At 42.6% G+C, this 20,876-nt stretch overlaps 1 protein-coding gene across 2 annotated transcripts in view; it reads left to right on the forward strand.

Annotated features, from left to right (window-relative positions):
- Nucleotides 1–20,876, forward strand: part of si:ch211-210g13.5 (inactive phospholipase C-like protein 2) — a 78,058-nt gene that overhangs the window by 39,309 nt on the left and 17,873 nt on the right. Inside the window, exons 2-4 of one of the 2 annotated variants that reach the window (XM_037791518.1) lie at nt 290–295; nt 6,545–9,031; nt 16,757–16,960. In XM_037791518.1, the coding sequence (XP_037647446.1) occupies nt 290–295; nt 6,545–9,031; nt 16,757–16,960 (2,697 nt within the window). The remainder of the gene's footprint in view (nt 1–289; nt 296–6,544; nt 9,032–16,756; nt 16,961–20,876) is intronic. The other variant, XM_037791517.1, reaches the window with a different exon arrangement.

The following is a 20,876-nucleotide window of genomic DNA, read 5'->3' on the forward strand; positions in this document are numbered from 1 at the left end:
TGGCTCTTCGTGTCTAGTGCTTGTGCAGGGAACGGCGTTGGGCTTGCTCCAAAAAAAGACAATACACATAATTATCAGATCACCTCTATTTGTTGATTTAGTTTGTGCAGTAATTCATTCCTCATTAATCACTTGTTGCACTTTTTGTCTCTTTTGTTGAATGTAAAATTTGGGAAAAACTACATTTTTGAGAGGATTCAAGGAAAATAGATTTAAAGGAATAGTTTGGGTGTTTTGAAATGGGGTTGTATGATGTACTTATCCATAGTCAGTGTATTACCTACAGTAGATGACGGTCGGGACGCCTCCAGTTCGGAGAAGCAGACAAGCGTTACCGCAAGGAACTAAAGCAATGTAATGCTGTGGACAGAGGCAGCAGCAAAACATATTTTAGCCATCTAACAGAAAGGCCCACCTTTAAAAAGTTTCCGCCAGACTCCATTGAAAAAAACTGTAATTTTACTTCGCAGAACACGGGAGTTGGTTAGTTTGGATTCACCAAAGTCACACAATAACACAAACAAACTAACCGATGGAGGCAGCAGTAGACCAGCAACCCCTGTGTTCTGCAATGTCAAATTACTTTTTTCTTTCAATGGAGTCTGGGTGCTTTTGCGAGAGCATAACAGCTTCAGTTCCCCGTCAGAAACATAGACTGTATAGCTATCTCTCAGGAAGGTAAACGGGCGAAAATATTCTAAATATAGCGTACACTTAAACTGATACTGAGTTTTTTAGGTGAGCCTTTCTTTTAGGTGGCTAAAATACGTTTTGTTGTCGGCCCCGTCCACAGCAGTACATTGCTTTGCTCCCGTGTGGTAACTGTGGTCTGTTTCTCCAAACTGGGGGCGTGCCGACCTCCATCTACTGTAGGTAATAAACTGACTATGGATAAGTACCTCATAGCTCCTTTAAATAAAAAAATGCATAATATTTGTACTTGTATAAACATTTAAATAGTGAAAATATTTCAACTGGGAGACAGTGAATTATTGCTTCACTTTTCATCCAGACAGGCAACACTTAGAAGAACAACAGTTACTATGATGAAAATCATTAATCTGATAATTAGAGGGGAAGATATTTTTGCCTTGACTGTTTATCAGAGATTGAAAAAGTAATTAGTTACACAAATTACCACTGGGCGCTTTAATGTTACGCTTTACCATCAAAACGCAGTAAGCATGTGTCTTTGTGGCGTCTGTGTGTGTTTGATTTCTCTGTGTTTGACATGTCAATATGTGCATTTGATGTGTAATGTGGCATAGCTGTGACTGTCAGGGTGTTCTATATGTGTGTAGACACTGATCCTATGATCCCCCAGCACACATGCAGGCAAACACAACACACATACTGTGTGACTCAATCTTGGAGAGCACGTCATCAAGAGGGCTCTGCTCCGCTCTGTTCTGTCTGCATTCCCCATTACCCATGCTCCCCTGTTGCCTTATTCACCGATTCACATTGCACGCACACAAATGACACAGTAGCTCTGTGGGCGAGAGGAACTGAGCCGTGCCTGACTACTCTGTGCAGAACCCCTTTTTTAGACTTGAGATATGATGGGAGCGAGGAGTAGCGAGTGGCAGCTAGCCAGCCGAGCCGTGACGAGGAGGTGGGATGGTTTGAGGTCTGGTGGGATGGGGAGGAAATGGGCCAGTGGGTAGTGAAAGAGGCAGTATGTCCCACAGGAAGACCTTTAGGGGAGAGATCCATCCTCCGTGTGTTCAAAAACAGGTTGAGTAGCTCAGCTCTCTACTCACATGGACATTTGACAGTACAGCTGAGACTCGTACTCTTTTAAGCCTTCAAATGTTGAGCTACAGTATGATATTGGGTTTTTCAGTCTGAGCGAGATGCTCTCTGACATAACAAGAGATCAGGCAGCAGAGGAAGCCCTTGGGGGTTTTATTGTTGGGGTGCTTGTGTTGCACCCACACACAACACTCTCAGGAGATGAAGCACGCATTAGTTTTTCTGATAGTGCTGTATTCCAGGAGACATAAAGCAGACCGGGGGAGCAGGAAAGCCAACCAAATGTATATTAGTTTTAGAGGTGATATAACCATAAAATTGAAATATGATGATTATAAAATTATACAAAGATAGGAAGTCTGTGAAAATAGCTTGTCCATTGTGCCCTGCAGTACCATTTGAAAGAGTTATTGTTTTGGCATACTTCACTCAGCGGGGCAATGCCGTGTAACAGGCAACCTGAGAGATCGTGTTGCATTAATTGGCTCCCTGGAGTGGAGTTCCCCATGTCGTACTGCTTATGGCGCCCATTGTCAGGGTGTGACAACAGTGACGGGAGGTAGAGCAAGTGTGACATGCCACTGCCCTTCAGATGATGTTGAGGGACTCGTCTCACAGCCTGCCCCGTCCCCAGCAGCTTCACCCTTCCATCAGGGAGTGTTTGACCCAGCCCGGGGCGGCCGGCGTCACCACAGGAAAGGGGATGTGGGGGGGGTGTGGAGGACTACTGAAATACCCCCACATCACTGCAGCAACAGGCAGCCAAGCCAGAAGCACTCCAGCACACACACATAAACAGAAATACTGACAGCTCTACCAGGAAAGACCCCAGGGGCTGTGAAAAAGTGGTGAGAGAGTGCAGCAGAAGTGTGGCCGATCAAGGGAAGAACACGGCTCCAAGTAGGAAAGTAAAGGAAAACATAAAGGTTAAAAAATAATTGTTAAAAGGTAATTGAATTTGTTTTTGTTTCTCTTTTATGATCCTGACCTTTGTTTTTTAAGCATACACTGTACATACATGTCCAGCCAGTAGCTTCTATTCCGAATCAGTAGCTGGTTACTGTTGTCAGATATCGACCACAAATACCCAACACAACATTAGCCGGTGGAGAGTTGATGCAACACAACACATAAACATCAGTCAACAAGGAAAATATTGGCAGATTCTGATGTCCAGCTGAGAAATGCATCCCTAATGACCAGGCTTATGATTTTGCTTTTAAATTCAATAATTCAGTTTCATTCATGTGTGAAATGACCCTCGACAGACACATTTTTCTTTGGTGGTTTTGATTGAGAGGCTAGAGCTGAGCAGCCTGTCGTCCTACCTGGCAGTCCAGCTAATTGTAACAGCATGTTAATGAGACACGGGATCACCCTCGTGCTCTTTGACCCTCTGTGGCTACAGCACTTCCCTAAAGGAGGCCTGGAAACAATCAGACATGAACAGATCTCCCCCTCTTGCCACTTGCACAGTCTGCTTTCTGTCTCACAGAGCTTTCTTCAAATATCCCCAACACCGCCTCAATGTAGACGTCCATCTGGTTGACTTTTTGCAAACCAGATGCGAGACCCACTGTTTTAAAAATAGGCTAGAGTTGTTAGTTTTCTCTCTCATGAGGCGAAAAGAGCAGGCTGGTGAAATAAAGAGCACGACATTTAGGTTGAAATGTGATCTCTTGATTGCGGCCTCCAGATTTATCTCCCTCTACAAGCACTATGATGGGTTGGGGGGCGGATGATTTGTTGGAGGATTGGAGAGCGTGACAGAATGAGACAAAGATAGAGTTAGCATCAATGCTGTGGTTGGTCCGCCTCTCATGAGAATTGGTTGATAAGTTCTTTTCACTCCAAGGTTACCCCTCTGTGAAAGAGCTGGAATTGTATTATCCTCCAGCTGAACCAACAACCCCCTTCTTTACCCTCACAGTCTTGGCAAGGGTACATGCATTACCATGTGCCTGTGGGTCTTGGCACTACCTCTCACAACAGTTGCATGCAAGTACTTTATCGAGGGGGGGAATAAATGCTTGAATAACTCTATTTTAACACATAGTGAGCAACCCTTTTGACCTGGGTGGTCCCATCATCATAAGGCCACAGCACACCATCTGGTGTGAGTCCAGTGAAGCCACTGACTAGAATGTCCAAAAGGTTTTTTCATCCACATTAAAGAATTATTTGTATCTTTATTACAGATTACAGATTTGTAAATGATTATATTTAAGTGTCGGGTAAAGAGATAGAGGTCGTAAAACAAGAGAGATGATCATGTCATATCTCCAGCTTTGCATCAAGTGGTGCTCATTAATCGCGATGAGGTGCCGGCTGTCATCTGCCTCTGACCGTCAGGTGGAAGATGGATGGTCCTGAGGGATTTCACTGTGACTGCAGTTGAACCATGCTCAGTGGAGATCCATCAGGCCTGTACAGGCAGTCACTGTCTTGGGGGGGGGGGGGGGGAGAGACAGACATACTCCTCTGTAGCCCTGAGGTCCTCTCCCGTTTCTAGTGTTCTTTCTTCAAACTAAAAATGATCAACAGACATGGAACAAGGAGGAAAACTGAGATTAGGTGGCTTTGGTTACATTTATTTCATATTGGAGGTGTTGCAAGTAGGGATGTCACGAGAACCCATACTTAGAAATTCTGAAAACGTGACGGTACTCATGACGAGACACATGGAGTCCCATCGTCCCGGGGACGATAGAAAATGTGTTTGGGATCTCACTATCGACTCGTCCCTTATAATGCTGCATTGCAAACTAGGGATGCACCAGTGCGACTTTGTCAGTCTCGATACCGATCCGATACCAGTGTTTAATTAATAAGCTGTATGCCTCGCTGTGTGGAAGTGACCGGGATCATTCATGTATGTCTAAGGCCATCAGCCTTGACTTAAACATTGCTTTCCTAACTTTGTAATAAACAATACATAGATATAAATTTACTTAATTGCTATTATTAAAATAATAAATTGTACACCAACAACTTGGTAATAAATGGGAATTACAATTAACAGGAATTACAATTCGAGTGTAAACCTTTTTATTGCGGCAACAAATTGGTCAAAAAACTTAAACAGGAATACAAATTACAATGTATAATGTATATAGTATATGAATATGGATCTAAATTGCATAGATCTGCCCCATTGTCACAGATACCCGATCCAACTATTTGAGTTAGTATCGGCCCGATATCCGATCTGGTATTGGTATCGGTGCATCCCTATTGCGAACAATAAATCTGTGTTGAAATCAGCAATATAAAATAGATATTAGAGAGGGTATTATGACTTGTTTAACTTCCTAACAAAAAACAGTATTAAACCGTAATAAAGGGATGTCTGTATGTTGAAGTACATGGGATTTATTTTTTTAACTTTTGTTATGATGATTTTGGTATCGAGAATCATGGAATTTCACTGGTATTGGTTTCGACTACTACATTTCTGGTATCATTACTTCCTACTTGGAAGTAATCAAGCATCACCACTGACACGTGACTGTGGTAACGATTCTTTTTAAAGATAATTTGTCCTCCTGTCTGAGTTTCAACAATGACAGTCTCAAAGGCTTTGAGTCTAGCATATTTAATATGTAACAGTAATTTGTGGATTGATTTAGTTTTGATTTTGGATGTACTGTTCTATGTGGTATGCATTATTCAACAAGCCTATTTTCCAAGCCCTTAACCAGGCCATCTGCATTCAGGCTATCTAACTAACCACAGCCTTGTGTGGAAATAGGGCAGTGCTGTCTGTCTGCTTTCTGCCAGCTAGGCTCACGACCTAAAAGCTGCAAAAGTTCAGCCATGTCATGGCAGGTGGTTTGTGGCGCATCTACTTTTACAAGTTTGGCTTTTGCCTTGGTTGCAGAGAGATAGTTTCCTTGTCTTTGGAATCGGTTGGCAAGAAATGTATTTATGAGAGGTTGCCCACAGGATGAATAATTAACCACATCTCGTTTGCAGTTATAAGGTAACTTGAAACTGATTTGAGAGCCCTTAACTTTGTTTGAGAGATGAAACCATTGACTTGAGCCAAGCCAAAATCGTATCTCCAGTTTTGTACCCTATCATTACAGCAAGCAGTCCTGTTTTAAAAAGAAACAGACCTCATGCATTACAGTATGTTACGATTTGTCTCAAGGGAAAACCCCAGAAGTTAGTCTGCTTTCACATGAAGGTTCTGCATATTAAAACAAGAGCAGAATAATTAGACAGGGAGATGTGCATTTTAGATGAGCATATAATTATCTCTGAGGCTATTGGCCTGTCATAAATATATTATAAAATGTGCTGATTGTTTTTTTTTGCCATTTTAACATTCAAATGTCAAAGAAGACCCCCATCATGCCCATCCACCACTGTGTCCCATCTCCATAAGATGGGCTCCATCATGTTGGCTCACTGCTGGGGAGAATAAAAAAAGATTTCCATTAAGCAGTTGATAACTGTGTGTTTTATTGGCACCCCGTTAATATAATCTGTCATGTTTATGCATTCAGCAGCTGAACACCGTTTACTGATGGGAATGGTATATTATGTTCATCTACATTTTAGCATCTTAACAGCTTGTGTTTAGATTTAGGATTTTTTGTGCATATATCCATCTAGGTGTAAATATCTGTGATGAAAAAGCTAACTCAGCCTTTTGTCTTTTCCTCCTCTTCTATACAGTATAATCTCACTGCAGTGTTCACTGTTGTTTACTGAATTCAGATACAAAGTGTAACCAAGAAATCCTTCTCTACCCCAATCCTCCCCAACCCCGTTCTGTTTCCAGGATTGCTCCAAACAGAGGCAGGCGAGGAAGAAAACGGTGTCCTTCAGTTCAATGCCAAATGACCGCAAGATCAACAGCACAGCTGCCTGCATGGCCTTCATGATGGAGGGTTGTGAGATGAAGAAGGTGCGCTCCAACTCGCGCATGTACAACCGTTACTTCCTGCTGGATCCAGACATGCACTGGCTCCGTTGGGAACCATCCAAGAAAGATTCAGAGAAGGCAAAACTGGAGATCAAAGGCATTAAGGAGGTCCGTTTGGGAAAGAAAACTCCAGTTCTGCGCAGCAATGGTCTCTCAGATCAGTTCCCCGATGAATGCGCCTTCTCAATCATCTATGGGGATAACTATGAATCCTTAGATTTGGTAGCTAGTACAGCAGATGTTGTCAGCACCTGGGTGATGGGCCTGAGGTATCTGGTGTCTTATGGCCGTCACACCGTGGACATGATGGAACCCAGCCAACCGAGTCTACGAACGTCTTGGATTGGCTCAGTGTTTGAGTTAGCAGATATGGAAAAGGATGGACACATAGACCTGTTCAGAGCCACCCAGATAATCAAGGGGCTCAACCCTGGAATGAAAGAGTCAAGGATAGAGCTGAAGTTCAAGGAACTTCAGAAAGCTAAAGACCAATATGGAGAGGCAATTAACATGGACACCTTTGTGGAGGCCTACTGTGAGCTCTGCACGCGACCAGAGATCTTCTTCCTACTGGTGCAGTTCTCCAGTAACAAGGAGTATCTGGACAGTAAAGATCTGATGCTGTTTGTGGATGTGGAGCAGGGAGTGGAAGGTGTAACGGAGGACATGTGCAGGGATATCGTTCAGAAATTTGAGCCATCCGCCGAAGGTAGGGAGAGGGCTTACCTCACCATTGATGGTTTTACACACTACCTCCTCTCCTCCGAATGCCACATCTTTGACCCCCAGCACAAACGTGTGTGCCAGGACATGACCCAGCCTCTTTCCCACTACTACATCAACTCGTCACATAATGCCTCACTTCTGGAAGACCACTGCTGGGGTTCGTCAGACATCAGCAGCTACATCCGAGCTCTAAGAATGGGCTGCCGCAGCATTGAGGTCATTGTATGGGATGGCCCTGATAATGAACCAGTGGTGTATGTGGGTAGTTCTGTAGCCTCACATCTAGCTTTCTCTAAAGTCCTGGACATCATAAACCAATATGCTTTTGAGAGCTCTGAGTATCCCCTGATTCTCTGCTTAGTGACCCACTGCTGCATTCCCCAGCAGAGGGTCATGGCACAGCATACGAAGAAGATTCTTGGGGACAAGCTGTACATTGAACCCCCCAACAAGGAAGAAATCTACCTACCCTCCCCTGAGAAAATCAAAGGTAAAATCCTCATCAAGGGAAAGAGGCTACCGCCAAACTGCCCTGACGCTGAGGGTGATGTGACGGATGAGGAGGAGGGTCTGGAAATGTCTCGAAGAGTGGGAGCTAATGAGAAGGACCATCTAAATGGCTTAGGCTACAAGAGACTCAGACTGTGCAGGGAGCTCTCTGATATTGTATCTCTTTGCAAGTCAGTCCAGTTTAGGGACTTTGAGATCTCTAAGAGAGACCAAAAATACTGGGAGATTTGCTCCTTCAATGAGGTCGATGCAAACAGGTTTGCCAATGAGTTCCCAGAGGAGTTTGTCTGTTATAACAAGCGCTTTCTCTCCCGGGTGTATCCCACACCTATGAGAATTGATGCCAGCAACATGAACCCCCAGGATTTCTGGAAGTGTGGCTGCCAGATTGTGGCCATGAACTACCAGACGCCAGGCCTGATGATGGACCTCAACCTAGGCTGGTTCAGGCAGAATGGCAACTGTGGGTATGTTTTGCGGCCAGCCATCATGAGGGAGGAGGTGTCCTACTTCAGTGCCAATGCTCGGGACTCGCTGCCAGGGGTCTCGGCTCAGCTTCTTCACATCAAGGTCATCAGTGGGCAGAATCTACCAAAACCCCGTGGCTCTGCAGCTAAGGGTGATGTGGTGGAGCCCTACATATATGTGGAGATCCACGGCATCCCAGCTGACTGTGCTGAGCAAAGAACCAAGACCGTGTCCCAGAATGGCGACAACCCTATTTTTGATGAGAGTTTCGAATTCCAGATCAATTTACCAGAACTTGCGGTGCTCCGCTTTGTGGTGCTGGATGACGACTACATTGGAGATGAGTTCATTGGCCAGTACACCATCCCGTTTGAGTGCCTACAGCCAGGCTATAGACATGTCCCCCTCCAATCTCTGACAGGAGAGTTCCTACCCAACACCACCCTGTTTGTCCATGTAGCCATCACCAACAGACGGGGTGGAGGAAAGGCACATAAGAGGGGTCTGTCTGTCAGGAAGGGTAGGAAGGCCCGGGAGTACACAACCACCAAGACCACAGGGATCAAAGTAGTGGACGAGCTCTTCAGAGCTTCCACCCAGCCCCTCAGGGAGGCCACAGACCTCAGAGAAAATGTGCAGGTAAGAAACTACATACATAAAGTATTTATGAAACATAATCCCAAAACCATCACGATAATACGAGTGGCACATTGGGCTGTGTAGAGGAGGGGTTTTGTTTGAACGTCTTTTTACATTCTGGTGGAGTGTTTATGATATTGATCTTGCAGAAAAAGTCATTAACGTCATAGATCACTCTTTGATTAGTGCGTTTGTAGTCCAAAGTTCAACGAAATAATTTTGATTCTATAGAGCAATGACATTCATTTTGTAAACAATGGCAACATTTGGTTGCACTAATTGCCTTCAGTTTGATGATTTCGTTCCCCACCAGTTACTTCAATCTATAATCAGCGACACTTTTTTTTAGCACTCAGCACTTGATCCAGGTAGATTGGGCACTCAGTCTGTAAAGGGTTTAGGTATAGGGCTGAACGATTTTTTAAAAGATATCTAATTGCAATTATTTTGACTGATATTGCGATTGCGATATTAGAGGGAATGACCAATGATGATGGTGTGATTGTTGCTGGGATCTGTACAAAACAAAAAAAACCTTTTTCTTAAGTCTGTAGAATATGATATGTATGCCAGGACATCTCTACAGCACCACAATATTTAATTTAAAATGCTGTTTTGACACATTTCACCACAAATTGCAGCAGGCCATATTGCGACTTTGATAATATTTCGATTAATTGTGCAGCCCTACTTAGGTATGGCAATATTGCAGATCTGTCCTTAAGAAAACATGACGATGACAAAAGAAATGTCACAATACTTTTTTTTAACTGGATAACATCTTCAACTGCTGAGGCTTTGCTGGAGACTCTTACAGGTCTAAATCTAACATTTCCAACTCTCTGCACATGCAGTAGATGTTTTGGTGTTAAATGCAGTGCTATGGGGCTTTTCCATTGGCACTTTTGGCTGCGCCGATTCAAACCATGCCATGCTGATTTGCGTATCCATTACCAGCTTTAGCTTTGTTAGTGGCTATTCTCCAATAAAAACAAGTCTACTAATAATACAGGGAGGAAGAGTACAAGCAGCAAAAATAACGGGGGATTTTTCCTGTGAAGTCCCCATCAAATCCCTGCCAATCTGGGCTGATGCGGCCGAGTTAAGCCAAGCCAGCACATGTGTATGAAAAAGGGGCTATAGAATAAAGATAGCGGGATCATCAAAATCATTCATGTTCATGCATGAATTGCACGATACATGATATTTTGAACATTATATGTTATGTTAGAGTAGATTCACTAACATTAATGGTTATCTGAATATTGTTTTTTTAAGTTAAGAAATGAAAAGACAGACAAGTAGTTTCCACCAAATGAAACTGCATAGCTTTTTATTGATTCAGCAGGTCCAAACTGATGTAAGAGTTCCTGGTTGGACTCATTTCGCTTGCTGTTGTGGATAAAAGCTTGTCGCTAATTGTGCTCTATTAATGTTGCATAAGAGAACGGTAATAAAGTGTCATTGCTGTACAATTATGAGGTTTATGAATAGTGTAATCATTAATGAGGGACAAGTTGCTAGGCACTTAGTGCACTACTTTAAAACTCCTCGAGATGAGCAAATGAAGATTAGTAACCATGGTGTATATTTGGCTGATGACCAGTAGCAGAAGCCTCTCAATGCATGTATCATTTTGTTTGTGATGACTGAAGGGTGTGATACGAAGCTTGTCTCATTTGCTCAGTCCACAAATTACAACACAGGGAGAGCCGGTGAGTCTTTTAAATGCCACGGTGTGTGTTGTTTATAGTGCCAGGCTCTTGTCTTCTCTGACAGCTAACAACATTAAAATAATCTTGCTGCACCCTTTTAACTGTTGATGACACGACTCCATCAACAATGCTTTGTTAACCAAGGAAAAAAGGTGTTAACAGAATTGTGTTAAGTAGTAAAAACTGACAAGTAAACACATGCAATGTATTTTTACTGTGCTTCTTAAAATGTATGTGAAGGTGGCAATCAAGTAACGATACAAGATTATTTCTGTGTAAATTTTCCAAAAAAGAAAAAAAGAAGGGGGCAAAAAATAGCAAAAAAGTTGTCTGGCTCTTCATCATATATTAATAATGTACATAAATATACCTGTCTCACTTTAAATATATGGTAGTAGGTTGTTAATAAATCTGATTACTGATTATCTTGTGTAACTTCCTGCTGTGACCTGGTGTCTTCTGCCAGTAGCCAATGCCGGAAGGATCCCAGTTTTATAAAAATCAAATATATAATGTTGTTTGTTGAAAACATACAATTAGGTGGACTCATGTGTGTTCCTCCAGAAGTTAATGTAGCACACTCCCTTTAGTGTATCCAGGTTATAAATACCAAGGTCTGTCCATCTGTCTTCAGTGAGCAGTAACCTCAGTCTAATAGCACAGCAAACAAAAGACCAGACCAAACTAAATAAGCAGAGATACGATTAGAGATCCTGTGGCATGCTGTCATGCATTTTTCAGTTGTGGAAATAGGCGATGATCTGAAAGAGGACATTATTTTCCTCTGTAAGACAGAGAGAAATAGGTTTGTGTTCAGAAGGTGAAATTGATCCTGTAATTTTAGAGATAGCAACATTACAACCTAAAGGGCCGTTCACATGCCGCGTTTTTTTGCGCCATCAAATCCATAGTTGTCAATGTAGACACGCAGCAGGCGCGTTCAAAAGCGAGCATGACGCTGTTGCCGTTCAACTTCTGGAACGCTGCAGCACGCACTGCATGTCATGAGACGAGGAGCAACCAATCACAGCCCGCAGATATATTTTCTTTCTTACATAAATATCAGTCTATGGTAAATATATGGAGGATAAATTAATCATTTTAGTGCAGGTCTACCCAGAGCTTTATGATCCAGTTAACATCCGGTTGAAAGGTCTGCTAAACTGATACAGATAAATCAAGCAGTAAAGCTACTGTGAGGGATTGACGTTGCTGGAAATCCATTTCTTTGTTTTGACTGAGTTTAGTTTAGTAAGTGAGGCTTCCTGCTAAATTACTGCAACTTCATCATCATCAACTTGGCAGCACGCAGGTTTTGATTGCTTAGTAACGGCAGGTGCGACAGGAGCACAACATCCCAAGTAAGTACCTTGGATAAAAAAATGAAAGCGTCACGACTTGCATGTGTACGGCCCCCCAGTAGGAAGATCATTTCAGGAAAATCAGTGGAAATAAAAGTGTGATTACAAACAAATAATGAACAATCCTGATCAGAAAGTGTTTCTCACGAGGCAAAAGATTATAATATTTGGCCCAATCAAAGTGTTGCTTGTTTGAATAATCAAAATTTGTGACAAACGGATACCTCAACATGATTAGGTCCTAAGCTATGCTCGGCTGTGAGTCAGCATGGGAACATTTCACAAATAAGACGTGAAATATGGCTCACTGAAGTCAGCCCTGTAAATCTGACACAGACTTATCAAACATGTGCTTACTGTTGTAAAACTTAAATCAATTAATTTATGCTACATATGAAATAATGACAGGCATGTCATGTGTCACATCTGTTCTTTTGAATCGTCTCTCATAATTAATGGCTTCGGAAACTGATCTATAGGCTTATATAAAAAATAGCAGTATGCGACTGGATGTGAATTGGTGTCTTTTAATGTGATCAAACAACACTGGCACCACCGCCGCTCCCCAAACCACAATGACCTCAGGTTTGAAATGTAAATTTTTCTTTTTGAAATGAAGAGATAAAAGTTGATAGAATAAATGAAAGAGGTGAGGTTGAGAGGAAGGCTTTAAAGAGGACAAATGAAGAATAAGGCCTTTATGAAAGCTCTCTAGAGACCAGCTGTGTGGCGCCTGGTGCCTTTAATCTGGAGGGAGCTGGAGAGCAGACGTGGGGCCTGTGGCCAACAACCCACAAGGCAACAACCAGGCAAGCTGGAAGCTTCGCCACGCCTGACTTTAAGCCAAGATTAGATGTTAACGCGAGAAAGAAATACCTTTTGTACTCACAAAAATCCCAGATATCATGGCATACAACCTTGACCATGAAGCAGCACACACACACACACACACACACTATAGATGTCTCAGTCAAAAGTGTTATGTCACCTCACTAAGCTCTTTTAAGGCTCCTTTTACCCTCAAACAGCAAAGCGTCCAGGTGGCCTGCTTTGAATAATAACAGAAAGTGTGTTTGGCTATTAAAAAGACTGAGGAGCTCTATGAACGTTGACCAGTGGGCAGATATGATGGGTTGCCATGTTTTATATGTGGATCTAGGCAGCAAATCAATTATTTCTGTGGGAGACTTGAATGAAGTCCTTTCCGGAGTGCTGCTGCCCATGAACCCTAAGTGTTGATGGAGGTGGAGGAGAGCTGCCAGCCTGGAGTTTCTTTTTATTTGCTGAACAGTGTGTGCTACACATTCACCAGCACTCAGTACTGTGGGCCAGAGAGAACAGAAAAGCGAGATGCACAGATTGAAGCAGAGAGAGAGAGAGAGAGAGAGAGAGAGAGGAGCAAACAGAAACAAAAGCAGTGTTGTAACCAGACACGTAGCTCTCATTTGGGGAATGTTAGGGGGTAAAGTGGGGGAGGGTAGTAATTAAAAACACAAGCCTCCCATTGGTGTTTTTTAACGCCATGGCGTAGAGACGGTATGGCTTTTACTGCAAAACAATTATCAATAAACATTCACGCATGTGGTCCCGTGGAATTATACAAAGCATGATGAATGCTAATAGCTTCGGCTCAGACCACACTGAGACATAAACACATGCAGTCACACACTCATAGTTCTCACACACGCACCAGGTTTTAATCCAGAGCCCCGGCGCTGTCCCGCTTCCACCATTGTGTTTCTTCTCGTGGCCGTGCTGCAACGCCCCGAGAGGTGTTAACTGTGGCCGAGGCTCAGCATACAGATGCCGACTGCGTCCCCTGGCTACCCTCTCCGTCTACGGGAAGGTCGGGCCCCGCAGTGACAGCACGTCCTCTGGGGTGGGGGGAGGTGGGGTGGGTTTTTTCTGCAGGCCTGGAGGTCTAGCCCAGGGAGACGGCCGGTTCCCACACTGCAGAGTGTGTGGACGGATTCTCAAGTACCAACGCTGACATTCCTATTCTCTCTCACGCTCTCTTACCTGCCTTGTGTTTCTAATGCTTCTCATCATTTTTTAGCTGGACCGCAGAGGGCCAGCCCTGCAAACGCAAAAGTCTGTCATAGAGTGACTGAAATTTTTACCCAGCTGTCAAACTAGACGATCTAGTTCGTCCCCTAGCAGAGTATTGAAGCAAAGAGACAAAACTTTTTTTTACAATAGCAGCTGCCACGATTTCGGAAAATGCTTATTATATTTATATTTATTTAATGTTCAACACAGGCCATTTCGGTAGAATATGATGGAATAGATATTATTTTGTTTTACTTTTGTAAGGCACTTTGTAGGCGGACGTTCACAGGCGTCTGGTAGTCGCTTTCAGTCCAAAATGGCGGAAGCGTAACTTTACTGCTGGGCGCTGATGTTGCAATGGAACAAACAATTGACTTTCACTTCTTGGAAATATACGTTCTTTGCTCCTAATGTCCTGGTGGACATTTACTGCTGGATTTAACATTATAGACAAGACCACTGACTATTTGTGTAACATATACTCTGTTTTGAGTCTTGTTGTTGATTTTACCAGAAATATTTCCCAGTGAGATTCTGAATCTGTCTTTCGAGGGATTCTTGGCCAAGACGGCAGCATAACACGTCTCACATGAAAGAACAAGTTCTTCAGTTTTCATCACCCTCTCTCTTTGCAGTTCTTTATGCCTCGGCCTAGACTGCTCTTTTGCACTCCTTCCGTTTCACTGTTCCTTTCTCTTCTCTCACCTCACTCTGTCACGCTCCCCTATTTGGCTGTCTTTTAACCAAGCTAACTGACGTGGTGCCGTGTGAAAAACAGTGGGCCTGGTTTGGGTGCTTGAATTCCCATGCTGGCAGAAGAATGAAACGCTGTGAGAGGCAGTTGCCTAGTTGCTGGGGCTGCAAAGCCCCTGAAACCAGACGTGCAGAAACGTTGGTGGACTAGAAAGCCGACTGGCTGCTCAAAAACATTGCATCTGCTCTGTTGTGAGAGTTGTGCAGTTAGAAGAAATGAAAACACACTGTTAACCAACAGTAAATTAAAAAAGATGTTCTTTTTTGGTTCCAAATCTTATCTTAGAACATGACAAGTTAGATTTTAGTTTGGACACTGAAGGTGTAAGAAACAAATTTTTCTGACAGGTTTGACTGAAAGCAAGTGAAATCAGCTCACAGTGCTTTCAGATTTTATCACTTTCTTTGACGACACATTACATTCATTTGCTGGATGCTTTTGACACGTACATTGGGAGCAATTCGGGGTTGAGTGTCTTGCTCAAGGACACATGTGGAGGGGAGGAGCACAAGGTTCGAACCACTAACTTTGTGATTGATGGCAGACCTGCTCTAACTGAGCTACAGCTGCCCCTGATGAAAAATAAGATTTGCTATAGATTAAATAAACAGCACATGTTGAGATGGATGTCTTTATTTGTCTAGCAGCAGAGAGCTGGAATGGTCAGTGGTCCGTGTAGAAACAGGAACATAAGGAATTACTTAATTTTTTGTAGTTTTAAGATAGATATTTGCAGTGAGAAGAAATGTAAATACAAAGATAAGTTTAGAAAAGGGTGAGAAAAGAGAAGGAGAAAGGGAGGAACAAGTGACTGATTGTACTTAGCACCATTAGGCTGCGGTCAGAGTTTGGCTCCGGAGCCTCTGGGCTGTTGAATGTGCAGACTGACGTTATGGGAACCCGATAGTTTTACTGTCACCAAGACAAACACTCGCTGCTATCTTATCTCATTTCTGGTCTGAGGGGAGTATCGCAATCCCTCTCGTTAAATCTCCTCACTCAAGGTCATATGCAAGAAGTGGTAGCAATATTTGCCATTCCATTAGGACCACAAGCACTTCATTTGCCAAGCACAATAACTCTACAGGAATTTGCCTTGCCTTGGTTGCTCCGGTTACTTAAGTAGTGACAGTTAAGAGGTTCAGAGCACGAGGACATGCAGAATCTTTGTGTGTTTTTATTTATTTAATTATACAGGTATGTTTAACACCCGGGAGAGCCGGTAAGAAAGTAACACTTTTCAGATAATCGTCATTTTAAAAGACCAGTGTGTAACTATTAGGGGGATCTATTGGCAGAATTTGAATATAATGTTAATAAGTATGCTTTCTTTAGTGTATAATCACCTGAAAATAAGAATCATTAGCTTAGAATGAGCCGTTTATACCTACATATGGAGCGGGTCCTCTCCACGGAGTTCGCCATGTTTCAACAGTAGCTCAGAACGGACAAACAAAAACTCTCAAAGACAAAACAAAATGACCGCTTGATTGAATTTACTTTCCGTGATTCAAAACGTCTTTTCATGTAAAACACTACAACAGTACGACACTGCATTGCGACATTGCAGTTCTGGTATGTGTTGCGTGCTGTACATGCTGACGTAGTAAAGAGTATCAGACTCGTATGGGCTCTGAGAAAATCCCCGCATTACTTTTGTACCGGCCGTCCCCTACTTTTAATTCATGCTACTTCCCAGAGCAACTTAAAATGAGTGAACATCCATTAAACAAAAACAAAATCGACACAAATGAGGCATACAGAGTTGTTTATTTTTATTTGTGCCTTTCTTTATGTGTTCATACCCCAATTTTTTCCTTCATTGTGGATGTTTTTTTCCCCCCAGAATGCCCTGGTGTCCTTCAAGGAGCTCTGTGGCCTGACACCGGCGGCCAACATGAAGCAGTGCATCCTGACGGTGTCTACCTGGCTGATGAACAGCGAGCGGTCACTGAGGGTAACAGTGGACCTGAGCGAGACTTACCCCACCATGGAGGCTCAGGGTCCTGTGCCTGAGCTGCTGCGCAAAGTGCTCAACGCCTATGACATGGTAAATAACCTGCACGAATATGCTTTTACACATATCAGCTGTCTTTTGAACAAATGTGTTGTTGTCAGAAATCCTTTTAGAAAATCAATATTGAAGCGCAAATGTACTGTATATGCATCTTATACAGTGATCATGTGAGACAATAACATTCTTATTAAAGTGTGTAACATCCCACTAAATATCTACTTCAGGTAAAGATGAAATGTCAGAGCACTCAGGCATTTTAGTATGATAACAGAGGCACTTCCTGCTCTGTGCAGATCTTTATAGGTGCTGCGTTTACAAAAAAAATAAACAAAGAATAGTGTTAGCTTGCTTCCTGCCTTAATGCTAGTTTGCTTATAACCAGTTTGCTAAAACCACCTATTTGACCACTCAGATTGTCAAGCTGCAGCTACTCGTTGTATAATTTCACAAGTCCCTCTCCATCCTGCCTCCTCTCTTACAAGAACACTGCATTTTCCACCACTTGACATTGGCATGGCCCAAAGGGAGGGTTGGAGGACTCTGTCTGTAATTAGTTCTCACCCGCTGCTTCCTCTCCCCTCCTGCGAGGGCTTGGTGGGAGCTGGCGAAGTGGGTCACGAGCGAGGAACAAGGTTGTTTGCGTCCACTCCGCCACGCTGCTCAGGTCGTCGGCGCTCCTTGCTGCTGACACCTACAGGAGTGCTCTGACATCAGGAGCGACGCAGCGAGCGGCTCCAAATAGAATCTGCTTGGGCTTTTATGAGGCCTCGCGCCAGGCGGGGGGTTTGGCACTGTCAGAGCAACTCTCACGCTCCAGTCCACAAAAAAAACTTTCTGGGGACAGGCTGAAAAGCAGACCCAGAATAAAAGAATATTTTAGAGATTAGAACATCCATTATCAGGCCTTTAACTCCAAAAATGTTTGTCATCACCCTGTAGACCCTTTTACAGCCGACGCCATGATTATGTCACAGTTTTAGCTGGAGGCAAACAAAAATCACCTCAGAGTAGTAGGCTAAAGTTACACATCGAAAATATCATCTTGCTGTATTGTTGTGCCAGAATTGATATTGCATACATTTGAGATAACAAACTGATTCAAGGCTCTAGCGAGCTACAATATCGGTGAAGCATTTCAGAGATTGAGAAAAAACGTTGCTAATAGTTTAGCCTTCTACTAACCGTAGCCGCAGCCATGAGCCTTTGTCTGCAGTTAACAGTAACTAAACTATTAGCAACATGTTCTCTCCATCTCTGAAACGCTTCGCCGATATTGTATGACTCTTTCTGACACTCACGGTCCATGAGAATGAGTGGCTGTACATATTCAAAAATCTACAGCCAGTGTTAAAAAGACAAGCCAACAAAACTTGCTGGCCAGCGTTAACTAACGTGTCCAGAGAATTATTCTGCCTTCACCTACGCTCCACCCACAGAAACACGTCATCATGTTTGCTAACAGAAAAGGGGTCTATAATGACAGGTCCCATCACTTTTCCTGACCTGTTAAATGCCCAGATCATACAAATATTCCTGTTTGATGAACTGTTTTCGTGGTTCACAGTTTTCAAAGTTGAGTTAATGAAATGATGTACATACATTAACCTATGGTCTTGTCCTGAGACTTGGGCCTGGTCAGCTGTGTTAACCTCCCAGATATTGGCCTGTTGGCACACTCCCCGCTCAAGAACAGAGGACCCAATGTGTGTACTGTACGTGTGTGTGGGCATGTGTGTAAATGCATGTGACTTCATGGCCATTTACTGTAAGATATCAGTGTGCGCTGCATGTCCTCGGTCACCCCCATGTGGGCTGCAGCCAGCCAGCGTTGTGACCCTGAGCTGAACAAAGCGTCAGCACACTGGAACTCTGTTTACAGCTCATATACACCCATATCTGTACGTTTATTTATATGCACACAGACGCAATTCTTTCCATTCATCTCCGAACCATTTAGAAAAAAAGTACCCAAGGTTCTCGAACACAAAGCAGCCATTGTATACATTCATTAGTTCATTCATTCATTTGTGTACGTACTGATGGTGTGCTTTTTTATTATTATTTTTCATGGATAATTGGCCAAATGACAATGTGGGTAACATTGTGTTGATATATTTACATGCAGCTAAAATGGCAGAGGAAAAACAAATTGTTTCACTCAAAAGCTAACGACAGTTTATTGAGATTCAGAGTTTTGTGCACCAACACAGGTCACACAGGAAGAAATCCACTACCGTAGAGGCAGAGGTGCTACTTTCAAGACCACAATGCAGTGCAGCTTCAAGACACGTTGCATTCAAGACTCTTCCTTGCCGCTGTTGGAAAGATTGGCTCTCTGTCTTACTTTCACTATTGTTACAACTCTCACCTACGCATACAACTCGCATCCATTTTGGGTTGGTGAAGAAATGATTGGAAATGTGGGTTCATCGAATACTTAATGTATTAGCCATCAAAGATTCTTATCTTAAACCATCCCCTTAAAGCTAGTTAGCTGGTTGGTAATCTTGAGAAACTAGCAAGAGTTAGCTAGATTTTAAAAATGATCCAGCCGAAAAACAGGATGTCAGGATGTAAAGAGAATTTCAACAAAAATAACAAAAATATATGTATTTAGAAGATTCCCAACCCGAGCTTTAAAGAAGGGATTGTCCAAAATGATCTCACTTTACAAAACTGTTTGCACTCAAACCAGTTCTCAAAAGGATAGTCAAACAAGAAAAGGCATGCACACACACAGTATGAGTCGAGTCCACTTCCTGTCTCCCTGTTAACAAGGAGTGTGAAACTTCATTAGCTTCCTCCTCGGTGCTGCTGGGCCAATCCAGCTGCTCCTCCTCGGCCTCTGGGACGATGTTTAGTGTTGTTGTTGTTGGTAAGATGCATAAGTAGAGGTGAAAATAGGAAGTTACATCTCTGCCACTCTTGCTTTCAGTGGTACCAATACATGTGTGATTTCAATACAGATATTCAGAGTCAGAATCAACTATATGTGCCAAGTATGTTGACAGATAAGGAATTTGAATCTGAGTAGCTATCAATGTACTTTTCTTTTGATGGATTAATCGATTATTCATAGCAGCTCTAATGAATAATAAGTTACTTTACATGCATACATTCTCTGCGATGTGTTTTTGGTTGTTTGGAAAGTAAATCTGAAAGGGACAGTTCTCACCAAAATGCTGTCGAGTTTTTCAAATGTATTTTTTGGGCTCTTTGAGCATCACAAGTCGGGTGCCATCTAGTTCCATTATATTCGAGAGAAAGCAAACATCTCTATCGCTGATATCTTGAATATTCGGCAACTCACACCAAAACAATCCAGATTGATAAATACCACTACAGGTACAGTAAGTGGAAAAATATGTATTTTTTTATTTTGGGGGGAACTGTCTCTTTAAGACCTACTTTTCTTTTTGCAAGCCTATAGAGTTAAACAAGGCTGTGAATAGGGCTGTCAATCGATTAAAATATTTAATCGAGATTAATCGCATGATTGTCCATAGTTAATCGTGACTAATCGCAAATTAATCACACATCTTTTAGCTGTTAAAAATGTTCCTTAAAGGGAAATTGTTGAGTATTTAATACTCTTTTCGTGTTAACTTTGACAGCTCTAGCTGTAATACTAAACAGACTGCTTCTAATTTTACTTTTCACATGAACTTTATCTAACTTTCTGTTGTACTTGCACACAAGGCGAAATAAATCTGAACCATGTTGTTTCCACGCCCAATTAAATTGGAAAGAATCTGCTTCCTCTGATTACAATCTTACCCCAATTAAAGTAATCAAATAAAGACATTTACATGACAGCTACGTTGCGTTAATTGGGTTAAAGCTGAATTGTTAGTGTACAGTAGCCTGTAAACATGGCAGCTAATTGCCCAAATACTTGCTGTTGAGGGGATCAAATCTGTTGCATAACAAGGTGTCCATATAGACAAGT

Source organism: Sebastes umbrosus, chromosome 14 (genome assembly GCF_015220745.1).
Source record: "Sebastes umbrosus isolate fSebUmb1 chromosome 14, fSebUmb1.pri, whole genome shotgun sequence".
In the NCBI taxonomy this organism is placed as follows: Eukaryota; Metazoa; Chordata; class Actinopteri; order Perciformes; family Sebastidae; genus Sebastes; species Sebastes umbrosus.